We start from the raw sequence: 16,911 nt of genomic DNA on the forward strand, positions 1-16,911 counted from the left end.
AAGGTGACTACCACTTTTTTGCTGTGTCTATAGCTCAGGGATTTGCAGGTCAGAAAAAAAAAGACAATGGTGGGACAAGACATGACAGAAGTTTATAAAATTATTCAGGGAGTGGAGAAAGCGTATAAATAGAACTTTTCCCTCCCTTTACCACAATACTAACTTGTGGAGGGTATTCCAGTGAAGTTCCTGGGCAACAAATTCAGGATGGGCAAAAGGAAGTGCTTCTTTATTCAATGAATAATTAAGTGGCTGAATTCATTGCCAGAAGACACAGTGATGGCCAAGATCATATATGCCTATAAAAGACAGATTTATAGAGGAAAACTAGGGACCTGTAACAAAATATTGTTTTTGTTGCTGTGGAAGTGTGTGTGTGTATGGGGAGAGCTTCTTTTCACCCCTGCCTTCATAGTTGCTGCCTCAGCTGCCCCCTTTAAACTTTCCTGCCAGCTTGTAACTGGCAAGTGGGAGTGAAGAATCCTTGTCGCCGCTCCCCTCGCTTTTCAGAAGCAAGCAGCAGAACAGCAGGGTAGCTGAGCCAGTGGCTACAAAGGCAGGGGTGAGAAGGAGCCTCCTTGCCCACCCACACGCTTCCACAGCCACTGGCTTGGCTGCCCTGTTTAAATGTTCCTGCTGGCTTCTGACCAGCCAGACTGCAGGAAGAAGCAGTGGTGGAGGTGGGTGAGTGGGAGTGAAGAATCCTTCTAACTGGTGAGTGGGGAGAAAGAATCCTCCTTGTTCGCCCCCCCCCCTCCGCCCCCAGCACCGATTCACTCAAGTCTGGCTGTTTAGAAGCCAGTGGGAAAGTTTAAAAATGGCAGCTGACCTAGCAGCTATGGAGGTGTGTGGGTGGGCAAGGAAGCTCCTTTTCGCTTCCCCTCTGTAGCTGCTGGCTCAGCTGCTCTTTTTAAACCGGGATGACTGCAGGGAGAAGCAGTGCTGGAGCTGTGAGGGGGCAGGTGGAGGAGAGGGATTCTTGTCACCTAGCCGTGTGTCTCCAGCGCTGCTGTTCCCCATCCTCTTCTTCTCCCACACTGCAGCAGCGATGTGTTCTGGGGTGGGGTTTTTTTTTCTTCTCTCCATGCACCTTTTTATTACAGGTTCAAGATTTTTCTGCAACCCCCAAGTTTGGAGAAAAATCCCCTTTCTCTCAGCGAGGGCCTAATCCACAAATTTCGATATTCACAGATGTGCTCACACTTGAGAAATAGATGATCGTTCCAACAATGGCTACTAGCCATGTAGACTAAAGCTTACTGCTTCTGAATACCAGTGCTAGGGAGCAACACGGAAGGGAGGCCTTGGCCTCTAGACCCTGTTGGTTGGCCCTGCAGGACCACTGTGTGAAGCAGGATGCTGGACTAGAGGAACCCCTGGTCTGACCCAACAGGGCTCTCGTGGCACACCAGACATGCCAGCTTTCCTGGAGATTCTTCCATTTCAGTTTTCAACAGTATGAAGAAGAAGTCTACTGCTCTTGTCTGCTATACGAACAGATTATAAACACTATCGGCAGATCCAGGACAACATTGATACATTCAAATTTTGGAATTACATAAAAAGCAAATTAGTTTAAATTAACCGACACAGTGTCTTCTTCAGATAGAAATATCAGTATTCTCTGTGTACCCTGACTAATTGGAGGACTCATTAGTGCCAATTTAAAAATGTCATCTGGAAGCGGCTATGGGCAGGTTGAAGAATGGCTTCAAAAATTAGAAAACACAACACCTTGACTAGAGAGGAGGACACAGCCATCTGGTTTTTTGTGTGTGTGAATTACATGGTTAACATGCTAGGCACAAAATTTTGTCCCACTGGCCAATAAGAAACAAGGACTTCTGTACTTACTCGTTCTTGTCCTGCCGTATCCCATATTAGGAATTTATGTAATTCGTTCTGATACTGCACAGTCTTGGTCATAAAAGATGCCCTGAAAAGTATTTAATACAAGAACGCGTCACAAAACACCTTATAAAACAACAGCCACCGAAAACAAGAATTTTCCACAAACATTTATATTACGTTTCAGGTTATTTTCATTTAGTAGATTTTTATCCCTCCCTTTCTCCAAGGAACTCAAGTTAATCTCTGTTTGCAAAAAATGCAAACACACATAACCCTCACACACTAGCTAATTATGTTGTTTGATAACGATGGGATATTTGTACATTTCATTTTGTATTTCCAGTGGAAAGGAAAACATGTGAAGTTTATCAAGGTGGGAAGCAACTACAATCCAGCTGTTCCCATCATTAGGCGACCTGTACGCACACAGGTGAAGAGCAACTCCCCCCGGGCTGATTCAGTTCAGAAAAAACACAATAGGGGGATGTGAGGTCCCTCCCCCACACCACAGTCCTGATCCAAATTGGGGCTCTGTGCACTTCAGAACTGAATTTCCATGGGCAATTTGCACTTGTCATCTTTCTGCAAGCCCTCCATGGCAGTCAGGTGTCAAATGCAATGTCTAGTTTGGACCAGGGTACTTAGCACAAGAAGAAACTGGATTCCCCTTTTGGATCACTAATGCTGTAATTAAAATAAAGCTGGCTTCCACAGCAGCGGTGCCATACTGTAAAAGAAAAGAACTTTGTGCTCACACTGTAAAGGTGTGTCTACTTTTTTTCCTCCTACTGGCAGGAAGAGGGAGTTCTCTTTCTGCTGGGCAGGAAATACTACATGGTTCATTTACATGAAGATTAATGTTATTAACCAAAGAGCTCTTAAATGCTAAGCTGCATCCAAGAGACCAGTACAACACTTAAACACCATGATAGCTAATTTTGTAAGTCATGAATCAGGCCAACCTGCTCTCTGGGCCTTTTTTGAAATATCAGTAATTTTCATTTTAGTCAAACAGGGCATGGACATAGTCCAATGTGGGCAATTATCCTGAGGAAGTCAAGAACCATTGCCTACACGCAGCTACACAAGTCACTTTGTATTTAATGAGCAGCAACCTTTTCTACGCAGTCTACCTATGCTGGAGCAAATGAGTCATGTGGCAAATGACAACCTGAAGTGAAAATAACTCCCACCCGGGCTTCTCGTCACTGATGCAGATTGGTCATAAAAGGCAAGCAAGGTGTCCAACTCTGTTTTCTTAAGAAAAAGGTCCTCTGAAAGCATTTTGAAAAACAAATCTGATTCAATAGACTGGCTACATTTTTAAAAAAAACGAGAAGAAACTGAAAACGATAACCCCTGAGGAATCAGTTCTTGTTGTCTATGAAAGCCAAGACACATTCATTCAGACACTGTTGCGAAACTAAAGGTTGTAGCCGGGGGATAGCTTTGGAACTGAACTGGGTCCCATGAATGGACGTGGAACCGATGAACGGCCTCAGTTTCTCAAGCTGCAAACGAAGAAACTCAGAGTGCTGTTACGAGAAACGGCAGCTGGCGACAATGAAGCAGCACTTTATTGTATCAGAATATGGACAACTTTAAAATATTTAGAACAAAGTCTGAGTCCAGGGGCACCTTTAAGACCAACAAAGTTTTATTCTAGGTGTAAGCTTTTGTGTGCCACTGGACTCAACCTTGGTTCCGCTGCTTCAGACCGACACGGCTACCCACCTGAGTCTATGCAAAATATTTCAGCACCCTTCAATATACAGATGGACATGGGATGCTTCTAAAAACTGGGAATGAGGTGGGGACTTTTTATATGTAACCGCCCATGTGTTCCACCACTGAACTACAGCCCTCTCCCTAAAGATAAAGCATTTGGGAAGGCAACTGCAAAGGACGAGATGGCTAACAGAGAACTGCCAGATCCCTGCGAATGACAGGGAGACATCTGACCAGCAGTCGTCATCTTCTTCTTCTTTTTTTAGAATATAGACCAGTTATTATTAAACTTTATACCAGTAAAGGTTACATCATATGTAGCACATCCTAGTATTTACTTGGAACCTGAACAATTGTGGATGAATCTTTATTGAAGATTCAACTGGAAATCACATTTGCCGATCTGATCAGTAAAAGTAGAGACCTTGTCTGAAATTTTGTCCATAGAATATAGCCCCCATAGTTTATTGTACCACTGTGAGAGAGTCAAAATATTCTTACTTTTCCAGGTATTAGCTATGATCGTCTTTGCTGCTATCAAAAAAAATTCCCATCCCATATCTTAAGTTTTGCAGAAAGATGTTATTTGTTTGAAATGTCTAAGGGTCTGTTTGCTGGGCTTTCCCATAGAATATTTTGGAAAGAGACTTTATTTAGATAGGAGTCCTCTATTGTTTTCCAATCTGTCAGAAAGGAGTGATTGTATTGTTTGATGAGACCTAGTAGTGTTGTCGCCACTGTTCCCTCTAAGCTGAGTTAGTGTGAGCTAGCGCACAGTTTTTTAGCCTCTGGCTCACACATTTTTGTCTTAGCTCAGGAAGGAGGGCTCCAGAGCCAACGAATTTATGCAGTAGCCAAGTCACTCGCTCACAATTTTAATGCCAGTAGCTCACAAAGTAGAAGTTTTGCTCACAAGACTCCACAGCTTAAAGGGAACATTGGTTGTCGCCTCGTTATATATCTTCAGGTCTGGTAAAGCTAGTCCTCCAAGATTAAGAGGTCTTGTCAGAGTTGTATAGCTAACAACAAATGTGGATGAATCGTTATTGAAGATACATTCTAAAAAGGGATACCATTTCAACTGGAAATCACATTTGCCGATCTAATCAGTAAAAGTAGAGACCTTGTCTGAAATTTTGTCTATAGAATATAGCTCCCATAGTTTATTGTACCACTGTGAGAGAGTCAAAATATTCTTACTTTTCCAGGTATTAGCTATGATCGTCTTTGCTGCTATCAAAAAAAATTCCCATCCCATATCTTAAGTTTTGCAGAAAGATGTTATTTGAAATGTCTAAGGGTCTGTTTGCTGGGCTTTCCCATAGAATATTTTGGAAAGAGACTTTATTTAGATAGGAGTCCTCTATTGTTTTCCAATCTGTCAGAAAGGAGTGATTGTATTGTTTGATGAGACCTAGTAGTGTTGTCGCCACTGTTCCCTCTAAGCTGAGTTAGTGTGAGCTAGCGCACAGTTTTTTAGCCTCTGGCTCACACATTTTTGTCTTAGCTCAGGAAGGAGGGCTCCAGAGCCAACGAATTTATGCAGTAGCCAAGTCACTCGCTCACAATTTTAATGCCAGTAGCTCACAAAGTAGAAGTTTTGCTCACAAGACTCCACAGCTTAAAGGGAACATTGGTTGTCGCCTCGTTATATATCTTCAGGTCTGGTAAAGCTAGTCCTCCAAGATTAAGAGGTCTTGTCAGAGTTGTATAGCTAACTCATGGGGGAGCTTTATTCCATATGAAGCTTGTTACCAGCAGTCTTCTTGCCCCACTGCCACTTGCCCCACTGCAACCCTAGAGGTAGAGGAATCCAGATTTTCAGAAGGAAGCAGATAAATTACATTCTCATTTTTTACATAGAGATTACCCCAGGCAGATTGTGGACGCAGCATACTGTAGAGCCAATGAAAGAGACAGATCTGAATTTTTTTTTAAGTAACAGATACCCGATCCATGGAAGGCATCCTGTGGGCAGTTGATTATACCCACATGGCATATTCTATAAGAAGAATTCTTTTACACTGAATCAGACCATCAGTACACGATGGTCAGTGCTGTCCACTCAGACTGGCTCTCCAGGGTCTCTGGTAGAGGTCTTTCATACCACCTCCTACCTGGTCTTTCTAATTAGAGATGCCAGGGATTGAATTTGGAACTTTTTGCATGGAAAGCAGAGACTCTTCCACTGAGTCACAGTCCTTCCCCCCTGAGAAACTTGGGGAAAGTTAGGTTTGGGGCAGAGGCAGGGGTCATTTCGTAGAAAAAGAGGTGCAGGAGCTCAGTAGCAAAACTCACTAGCATAACTTATTTGCATATGCCACACCCCCTGACATCACCGCAAGTGTGTCAGAAGGCAACACCCACCGCTCAGGCTCCACTGGACTCTTTTGCCCCTGGGCAAACTCATTTGTTTCAAGGGCCAGATCTGACATAAATGTCACTTTGTCGGGCTGGGCCACGTGGGCCATAAAATGTAATGCCAGGGACTGGAGCTAGTTCAGTAATGACCGTAACCCACACTCCTCCTCGGCACCTAACTAGCCACCCTTTGCTCAATATGCACAAGAAGTTTTGCACAACATAGAAAGCTATTGGCTGACAATCAAGGCACAACAACCACAGACTCTCATGGCTCTTTAAAGACTAATGAATTTCAGAAGCTTTTGACAAACTGGAGCATGAAACACTGCATTTTCTTGCTGCAGGTGCGGCAGCCAAAGATAGGTGGCCAAGTGGCATTAACCAGGGGAACCCAATGAGACCTGCCTTAAAGAAAATGCTACCATCAACAGGCTTTGGGAAGGGGGTGAGGCAGCCGCACAATCCCACACCTCCCTCTGTCGAAGTCCCAAATTTAGCAACAAGCTTGAACAGCAAGGGGAACTGCGTTACTTCTCGCAGTGTTCCCTCTAAGCTGAGTTAGTGTGAGCTAGCTCACAGTTTTTTAAGCCTCTGACGCGCACATTTTTGTCTTAGCTCAGGAAGGAGGGCTCCACAGCAAGCTAATTGATGCAGTACACGAATCACCTGCTCACAACTTTAATGCCGGTAGCTCACAAAGAAGACTTTTTGCTCACAGGACTCCACAGCTTAGAGGGAGCATTACAGTCTTCAAGAGCTGCCACTCTCCAAGGACACCAGCTCCATTTTAATTGCCTTCTGCCATCCTTCCTGAGCTAAGACAAAAATGTGTGAGCCGGGGGCTGAAAAACTGCACACTAGCTCACAGTAACTCAGCTTAGAGGGAACACTGGTCCCAACCAAAGGCAGCAGGCAGGCTCGAAGGGGGCTGGCTGCACAGTGCTCAGAGCCAACCCAGCCCTTCTTGCCCCTGAAGGTTGACAAGTCTGGGTTGGGGATCTGGGGGAAGACACTGAGGAGGGCCTGTGTTTGGGGAAGAGAGGAACCTCAGCAGGGGGATATAATACCCCAATATAGGCCCTTCTGCTCCACAATCAGACTGGCTTCCCCCCAGTTGTTCACAAGCACGATAAGGGCCACGGACGGGCTGCTTTCGGCCCATGGGCTGTATGTTTGACATGTGTGGTTTAGCGAGTTTTTAACAGCCAGGATTACCTGTTTTGTTTATATATTAATACACTTTTGCCATAGCTTTAATAAAAGTACGAGAAACAAGATTAGGTCCTGTAGTAGCATTGTTTAGTGTATACAGAACACTCAAACCTGAAAAAAGAGCCTGCCTCCTAAATGTTTGGCCTCCTCATTCTTATTCAAAGAGGGCCGAATATAAGGACTGCCACTCTGGTTCAGAGCCATGATCCATACAGGTCGGAAACATTCCATCTGTCAGCAGCCAGTCAGTGCAAGGAGGACAATATCTAGGCTGAAGTATCACTGACACAGAGATTAAGTTTGTGGCCGCAAATGGTTACTGGACACTGAGAGGCTTAGCCTCAGGCGATGCAGCTAATCCCATTAAAGATCATATGCTAATAGCCATCACAACACGCAATGGTAATTAGCTTCCAATGAACCAGCACTGGCTTATGTTTGCTTTTAGTCTGCTGTTTATCAATACATATTTGCATTCCGGGATAGCTAATAAGATTTTAACGTCTTTCTACAGCTCTTAATAGCTAAGTCATAGAAAAGGGAGCAATGCAACCGGATGTAGAGTTACTCCCATCTTCTCCCACTGATTGCACCGTTCCCATTTTGTATGTTACCTTTCAATGTTAGTTGAAGTCATGACATCCTCTTTCCATCGGAGAACTCTGACTAGAGATGCAAGGTTGGGAGGGGGGGAGGGGGGGCAAGAATCCTTTCCTCGGGACTTAAAAATTCTGATGGAAAAAATTGGGATGCTTGAGGGATAGAGCCTATGAAACATTTTCTTTTTTCGAATGACTAAAATGCATTTTAATAAAAAGATACACTCCCTCAAGAGGCGCAAAATGAAGGTTTGTACATAAAACAACCTATAGCATTAAATAATGAATCACAGAGTTGGAAGGGATCTCCACGGTCACCTAGTCCAACCCCCTGCACAATGCAGGAAATTCACACATACTCCACCTACACAAATACCCAGTGACCCCTGTTCCATGCCCAGATGATGGCAAAAAACCTCCAAGACCACTGGCCAAAGTGCCCTGGAGAAAAACTGCTTCCTGACCCCAAAGTGGTGATTGGCATTTCCCTGGGTGTGTAAGAAAGGGCCACGAGAACTAAGCACTGAGGCAACCCTCCCTACCTCCCTCTCATGATCTAAGTTCACAGAATCAGCATTGCTGTCAGATAGCCATCCAGCCTCTGTCTGAAAACCTCCAAAGAAGGAGAGCCCACCACCTCTCCCAAGGAAGCCTGTTCCACTGAGGAACCGCTCGAACTGTCAGGAAGTTCTTCCTAATGTTTTGCCGAAAACTCTTCTGATTTAATTTCAACTCATTGGTTCTAGTCTAACCATTTGGGGCATCAGAAAACAACTCCGCACCATCTTCTACATGACAGCTTTTCGAGTACTTGAAGATGGTTATCATATCACCTCTCAGTCATCTCCTCTCCAGGCTAAACATACCCAGCTCCTTCAGCCTCCCCTCATAGGACTTCCTCACCATCTTTGTTGCCCTCTTCTGGACACGTTCCAGCTTGTCTGTATCCTTAAAAATTGTGGTGTCCCAAACTGAACACAATATTCTAGGTGAGGTCTAATCAGAGCACAGTTAAGTGATACCATCACTTTGCGTGATCTGACACTATATTTCTGTTGTTACAGCCCAAAATGGCATTTGCCTTTTTAGCTACTGCATCACACTGCTGACTCATGTTCAGTGTATGGTCCACTAAGACCCCTAGATCCTTTTTGCACACACAACTGCCAAGGTAAGTCTCCCCCATCCTATAATTATGCATTTGATTTTTCCTACCTAAATGCAGGACTTTACATTTATCCCCGTTAAAATTCATTTTATTTGTTTTAGCCCAGTTTTCCAGCCTGTCAAGGAATGATAATTTCCTTGCTATACAATCAATATACATGATATATTTTCAAAGATATGGTTTCAAATGCTAGTTAAATTAGAGTCATCATTCATACTAACCATGGTTCAGGTAAGTGCAAACATTTCCCTTGACCTCAATTAAGGCAAGAGAGAATTCACTCTGGAATGGGGAGGGAGTGCATACTTCCAGGACTAGCTCCTGATCTCTTAATCATGGCGGAGAGGAAGCCATTACAACTGGATAATCACTCCTTGGTTTCTAGTTTCCTGCTTACTTATTAGGTAGAAGATACAAACAGTCTTCATTGATTTGCATTTCTATACCCAAGTTACACTCACAAGAACATTTTGCACACAACATTATTAGATGTTTAACAAGCTGGGAAATACATCATTCGTTTCCTTAAGTTCCTCACCCAATTGTTGGATTGATGTTGGGATCAAAGCTGTCTTCTACAAAGCGCCATACAATGCTTGATTTGCCGACACCAGTGTCCTGAAAGGGAAAAAGAAATCAGTTTTGAGATTATTTATTGAGTGCATGTGTGGGGGGGACAGCAACTATCTTAATATCCTTTTAATAAAACTGATCATCTCTCTCCTCAGCCTTATAATATTAGGACAAATAATTCTATTTGGACCAATAGGGAGATGACAGGAGAGCAAAATAGTTTGGATGGAAACGACTTTAACGTATGTGTTTGAGTTCTCTCCGATGATTTCCCTATGCCTCATGATTTTTGTATGGAAATTAGTGATCTCCCCACTGGTCTGAATAGAACTATGTGTCCTAATATCATTCTGAGTTCTGAGACATCAGAACAAATAGTTTTGCTGTAATGGGCAGGGTGGAACATTTGTCTCCGAGGTATTATAAGGCTATAATATGCCTGTTGATTATCTGCCTCTACACCTATTTTTTCCAGTTACCCAAACCATCCAACTAAATGCAGTAGAAGCAGAAAGGAGTGAACAAGATGCTTGCCCAACAAAGACTGTAGTTTGGACCTCGAGCACCTTAAACCAGGCATGGAAAGGGAAAGAATCCCTCTTTCCTCAATGACTTCCATATAACCAGTGTGTGTGTGTGTGGGGAAATTAATCCAAACTTCAACAGCAACTATAGCAAAGCAAACAAGATTTTTCTCCAAATATTTCTTGCAAAGACGCCTGGCCTCAATATGTCATTTTCAGCTGTGCCGATGACACTCTAAGGATCAATAAATGGCAATCACTGGGTTAAATCCAGGCACCTGAGGGGTTGCCAATCTAGGTACAAAAAGGTAGCAAAGACGAAATAACCCCTGAAAAATATCTGACTGGTATATTTCAGGTATTTTTAAAGCCAAATATAGATCTGAGAATCTGACCGGCTACTGGTATTGCTGATTCTAAATGAAGCCGATTTTTTCGGGTTTTCCTGGAATATTTGGCTACGGTGGATAGTTGATAGTGTTGTTGTTGTTCCGTCGCACAGTCGAGTCCGACTCTTTGCGACCCCATGGACCAGCTCCCTCCAGGCCCTCCAGTCTTCCGCCATCTTCTGAAGTTTGCTCAACTTCATGTTCGTTGCATCGATGACACTGTCTAACCATCTCATCCTTTGCCGTCCCCGTCTTCTTTGACCTTCAATCTTTCCCAGCATCAGGGTCTTCTCCAGTGAGTGCTCCCTTCTCATTTGGTGGCCAAAGTATTTGAGCTTCAGTTTCATTATCTGGCCTTCCAGGGAACAGTCAGGGTTGATTTCTTTGAGGATTAACTGATTTGTTCTTCTTGCAGTCCAAGGGACTCTCAAGAGTCTTCTCCAGCACCATAGTTCAAAAGAATCTATTCTTCTGCGCTCGGCCTTCCTTATAGTCCAACTCTCGCAGCCATACAGGACTACTGGGAATACCATTGCTTTAACCATGCGGACTTTTGTTGGCAGGGTGATGTCTCTACTTTTTATCATGCTGTTTAGGTTTGCCATTGCTTTCCTCCCAAGGAGCAGGCGCTACAAAGTTAACTTTCAGTTCTCTCCTCTAGGACTCTTTCCTGCCTTTGCTCTGGTTTCCAGGGCAACAGGAGGGCAAAATAGGCATCTCTGCAACCCAATTGCAAAAGAACACTAGAGGGAGCTGTACTGCCTTAGAGTCAATCATTGCAATGCTTTTCAAATGGCACTGCATTGCAGGTTTGCAACTTGCAAGGTTGTTGGCCTCAAATGTGAAGTCCAAACTACCTTGTTTTCCCCATCCATTTCCCAGGGAACCGGAGGGAGGGGGGAAGGAGCAGTGGCAATTTGGCAAATAGGATTTCAGGTTAGGGGGAACACTGCTCTTTAGCCAATCACAGAAGTTTGTTCTTTTTTGAAATTTTTCTGTGCATGGGCAAAGAGCATGAAACGAGGGTCTGGTTGAGCTAAACTGCACTGGCCTTTGCTTCAGCTACTGCTCTGAGCCTGACTCCTGCTGCCTGACAGACCCTGTTGTGGACTTCGGATTAGATTTTGCCTGCCTACCTGGAGTAGAGTGAAGAAAGCGACTAGTCTGACTGAATGACATTTAAAATAAAATTTTCTTATTTTACTGTTAGTTGTTCTTTGGGCTTGGTGGATGGTAGGGTGGGTGTGTGTGGTGGTGGTGGGGGGGTGAGGCCAAAAGCCTCAGGCCTTTGTTGTTGTTGTTCTATTTGGTTTTATTCTTAAGTTTTAGTTCCTTCTGGTTTTGTTGCTTGCAGTTATTTTTGTGGAATTTTGCTGCTGTTTGGGCCTGGTGGTAGGTTGTGTGTGTGGGAGGGCCAGGGGTTCTTTCCTTCTGCTTTGGTTCTTGGCTTTGGTTCTTTGAAGCTGGTTTAAAACTTGGTTAACTTATTCTTTTTCAGTTCTTTATTTGGGTTTGTGCGTGTGTGTGTGTGGCTTCTGCTTGGTTTTTTTTAATCTATTATTTTACTTGAATTTTCTCTTTCTCCTTCACCATCCTTTGCTTTCTTCTTCTTTTTCTCTTTTTTGGGAGTTGAGGTGTGTGTGTGAGGCTTTGTTGCTTGTTTCCTCTGCTCTTTCTCCCTTTTCTTTTCTTTGGTCTGGTGTGTGTGTGTGGAAAGGCTTTGGGTTTAGGTTCTTCTTGCTTTCCCTTCTATCTTAAGTAATTTCCCTCACCTTTCCCCCCAGTAGTCTTCTCCCTTGCATTTCTTCCCTTTAATTTCTAGAAGGTTGTTTTTTTGGGGGAGGCGGGTATTGAGGTTCACTGCTCTGTTTCAAGTGTGTGTTGCTGGGCACTAGTAGGATGGCACTGGGTTGTGCTGCTGGGCACTATTGCACTGGTTTCGCTGTCCTTGTAACCCTCCACCCCCTCGCTTGGATTGTGATTCTGTGCTTGACATCAGTCCTGTTGAGCTGGCACTTGCCACAATGGCACTGGGTTCTGCCGCTGGGCACTAGTAAGTTGGCACTGGGTTCTGCTGACGTTGCAGAAATGCCTCCCCTCAGTTTCTACTTTAGAGATTCTCAGATTTGACCTTAGTCCTGTTGGGTTTTGGCACTGCCACAGTGGCACTGGTTCTTTTGGGCACATTGCACTGGTTCTGCTGCTCGCCTTGCAAAAATGCCCCCCTCCCTTACTTTCTACTACAAAGATTCTCTGGGACATTCTGCTGGGCTTGTATTGTCTTGTTATTTTCCCCCATTGGAAACTAACTTTTTGAAACTTGGGGGGTTCTTTTGAGCAGTATAGCTGCTGGAGCCTCTACCTCAACTCCCCTCCCCCCCCGCCCGACCACTGAGTATACCCCCAGGACAGATTTGCCATTGACTTTGATGGACCCCCCAAACATTCAGAAATCCAAACTATTTACCAAATCTGAATACCATACTGGTATTGGGATTTGGGAATATTGGGAAATACCAAAAATCTTCACATCCAATATACCTGAATTATTTTTTTTTTAAAAAAGATTTTTTAATCCCCTTGCACACCCCTAGAAATAACAGCTATGGCTATGGTTCTTACTACAAGGCTGGCTGGAGTTCTGGCCTGTTTGCCCCTCATCTTGAAGCAAGTCCCCCCCCCCCTGATCAGCTTTCACATACCCAATAAACACTTAACTGTTCTGTCAGCAGTCCAAGGGCTGGAAAAACATGCTGTTGCACAAACTGGTTCAGGGGTGTGAGAGGTCTAGTGCCATAACAAAGTGGGCACTATAAAGTTGTACAGTCTTCACAGCTATGGAGTGTTATCTGCTCAAGCACTGCTTAGCATCATCACCACTCCTGACAGCAAACCTGTCATTAGGACAGTGAAAAAAGGGCTACCCACAGACATGACGGGGGTTTCTGCATACTGAAGGTATACTCAGAAATATTCACTTTTTCTTTTCTTTTTTTAGAAAACTGCACCAGAAAATGACTCAATGGAACACTGAACATACTTGCCTACAGAAGGCATTTCCATTTTGCTGGCCGGTGTGTGTTTCTGTGTTTGTGTGTGTGAAGTTTGCTTACTCAAGCCCATAACAGTTTGTATTTCCTTGGAAGGGGTCATGGAGGGCACACTCTCAGAAAATCCTAATCCCTGCCCGTCAAAGTTTTGTCTACATTTTTAAAGAGTTTACATAACATAATAAATTATCCTCAGATAAACAGGCATCAGTTTGGCAAACTAAAGAACATAAGAGAAAATAAGAGAAGCCATGTTGGATCTGGCCAGTGGCCCATCCAGTCCCACACTCTGTGTCAAACGGTGGCCAAAACCCAGGTGCCGTCAGGAGGTCCACCAGCGGGGCCAGAACTCCAGGAGCCCTCCCACTGTTGCTCCCTAAGCACCAAGAATACAGAGCACTCATGGACCTCTGCTTCATATGTTTATCCGATCCCCTCTCGAAGCTGTCTATGCTTGTAGCCATCACCACTTCCTGTGGCAGTGAATTCCATGTGTTAATCACTCTTTGAGTGAAGAAGTACTTCCTTTTATCTGTTCTAAGCCTACTGCTCATTCATGTCATTGAGGGCCCACGCGTTCTTGTACTGTGAGAAAGGGAGAAAAGTACTTCTTTCTCTTCCTTCTCTATCCCATGCAAACCTCTGGTGCCCTTTAAACCTATTAGGAAACATCTGTTAAAAGAAAACTTTTCACAGTTATTGTGTAAACTGTTTAAATTAGTGGCAAAGCATGGAAAGGTGGGATGCGTGCCACCCACTGAATAATGGATGTAGTTTTAAAGTGATTGAAGGTATCCACAAAATACAGGAAGAAATATCCTCACAACCTCCATTTACAGCATATTGTTTGTGGAAGATACACTACAGACTCTTTGGATTCTTGTTTTAACCACAATGACCACCTTAGCATCTTGATGCCATTATAGGGGAAGGCTGCCATGATGTGCTGTAGTGATGGGTCAGACTAGGATGTCGGATAGTCAGGTGCACCCCCACCCCAACTGTGTGGACTTGGGTCAAGGACTCTTGTTCTAACCCACCTCACAGGGCTGTTGTTGAGAGGAAAATTGAAAGAGTGAATGATCTTGTATGCTGCTTTGGAAGAAAAGTGAAACATAAATATCTAAATAAATATATATGTATACTTTGGAACAAGCCCCACTGATAATCAATGGGATTATTTAAAATACCATATTCAAAATATTTAAAGAAGTGTCCGTGTGTGTGTGCACCCAAAAGCTTATACTCAGAATTAAACTTCAGACATAAATGAGTGTCTTTAGAAACATTTAGAAACAAGCCCCACTGAAAATGAATTAGATTATGTCAAAGAACATAGTCAAAATATTCTGCCACAGGTGTGTGTATGTATGATAACCTGATCAATTGGATTTTTCTGTCTGATACTGCTTGACCATGTATGGACACAATAATCAGAGGTCTTAAATGATAATTCATTCCACATAACTGAATAAGAGCCAGCATGGTATAGGGATAAGAGCACCAAGTTAGGATAAGGGAGACTCGGGCTCAAATCCACACACTGTCATGGAAGCTGGGAGAGGGACATGAGGCTGCCTTGTACTGAATCAGACCCTAGGTCAATCAAAGTCAGCACTATCTGTTCAGACTGGCAGAGGCTCTCCACGGTCTCAGGCACAGGTGTCTACTGCCTGGTCCTTTTAACTGGAGATGCCAGGGACTGAACTTGGGACCTTCTGCGTGCAAAGCAGCGGCTCTTCCATTGAGCCACAGCCCCTCCCTTAGCGGCTCAGGTCTTTCATATTACCTACTGCCTGGTCTTTTTAACTGGAGATGCCTGGGATTGACCCAGGGACCTTCTGCATGCCAAGCAAATGCTCAGCCACAAAGCCAGGATCCCACACCTATCATCTCAGCCTAATGCACAGTTTTACTTATGTGGTTAAAATGCAGAAGAAAACTATGCTGTAAGATGGTTTGGGTCCCCACTGGGGAGAAGAGGAAGGTATAGGTATCAAAATTAATAAATAAAACGGCTACTTTAAATAACACAGTGATGACTCCACGCTTTCACGTAATGCACATTATAGCAGCATAAGTGGGCACAGGCTTACCAGAAACACTAATTGCCAACAGGTATGTTGGGGACAAGCCATACAGATGTGTTGAACAAACAACTCAAGGATGGAAACCAAAAGGTGTCAAACTAGTTGCTCGGTGTCACACAACACAGAATATGTCTATAATGATTCATACTCATTCAGCCCCACCCTATTTAATGAAAGTCTTTACACGCTTCCCTTAGCATACCTGGAAAAACATTTACTAAAGTGGATACAAACAGAGCAGATAAGGAATCCCAAAGTGATTCCATTTCTGCCTGGGTTGAACCTTGCGGCCTGACTGCACATTATGAAGTTCAGTTTTAAACCTTTTATTAAAGTTTAGAAACAGACCCAACTTTAGGAAACTGGAGACTGTGGGTTTTGGTAAGCCCAACATTAACATTTTAATTTATAAAGGTGTTTCTCTCCAAACCCTAATTCAGTATGACTATTCTTAATAACACAGTCACTCTCCCACATTTAAATGAAAGGCAAATTAAGCACTCTGCCTTAATGAAATTTGGAAACCAGTTTGACAAATACCACCACAGAATGTTACATGGGTGTCAAAACTCTTGACATAAAAACCAGTTACTACAGAGTTAAAGTAAAGTATCTAGACATTTTTCTTCTAGATTTTTTGCTCCAAATTTTACAACGATGGGTTGAAGGGAAAAGATTAACAAATGTTATTCTCAGGGACTCTTTCTTCTGCAGAGCATCTGTTCCATAGGTACCTAGCCATGAAGAATGGTACCTTTCAGAACAGAAGGACACATACCTTTCAAGCAGTTGTGTACACAAAACATTAGAGGGAAACTATGTCAAAAACTCAAGTGGCAATTCAGACTGGATTTCATTCCTCCACACACTGAGGTTTAGTTCGCCCTTTCACAAGCTTCAAAAAAGTCAAGCCATACAAAAACTTAACATTCCAGCAAACTGTAATCATTCTGACCCACGTTATCAACAGCAGCTCTAAAGTAAATTGCAACATAAAACACGAAAATGCATCCCTCCCGGGGGGGGGGAAACCATTTAAACCGTGCGGGACAAGGCAAGCCCTATTTCTAATAAACATGCACAAATTCAGAATCTACCCCCCCCCCCGCGCGCAAGCATCATACCAAAAACTTCGGAGAAATCAACTCTGAATCTTACAACAACAGCTGGAATGTAGTCCATTGGGAAAGGAAAAAGAGCTCTTCCCCACCCACTCGCTGAGCTTCCCCCAGTCTGATAGCTCCACAATGAACCATAAGAACGGGGAGGGGGATCATTTTATCTCCCAGCCCCCCCCCCCGAAATAAGAAAGAAGCCACATATTGCAAAGACTGAAAGGGGTGGGGGCGGGAGAGAAGAGACA

General features: G+C 43.7%; 1 protein-coding gene across 1 annotated transcript in view; it reads right to left on the reverse strand.

The window, feature by feature from the left end:
* RAB22A (RAB22A, member RAS oncogene family) overlaps positions 1-16,911 on the reverse strand; it is a 28,222-nt gene that overhangs the window by 11,028 nt on the left and 283 nt on the right. The window contains exons 2-3 of the mRNA XM_015423355.1: positions 9,461-9,540; positions 1,855-1,936 (exon numbers count right to left, since the gene is read on the reverse strand). Coding sequence (XP_015278841.1) covers positions 1,855-1,936; positions 9,461-9,540 — 162 coding nt within the window. The remainder of the gene's footprint in view (positions 1-1,854; positions 1,937-9,460; positions 9,541-16,911) is intronic.

Source organism: Gekko japonicus, unplaced genomic scaffold (assembly GCF_001447785.1).
Source record: "Gekko japonicus isolate JY-2015 unplaced genomic scaffold, Gekko_japonicus_V1.1 scaffold1580, whole genome shotgun sequence".
In the NCBI taxonomy this organism is placed as follows: domain Eukaryota; kingdom Metazoa; phylum Chordata; class Lepidosauria; order Squamata; family Gekkonidae; genus Gekko; species Gekko japonicus.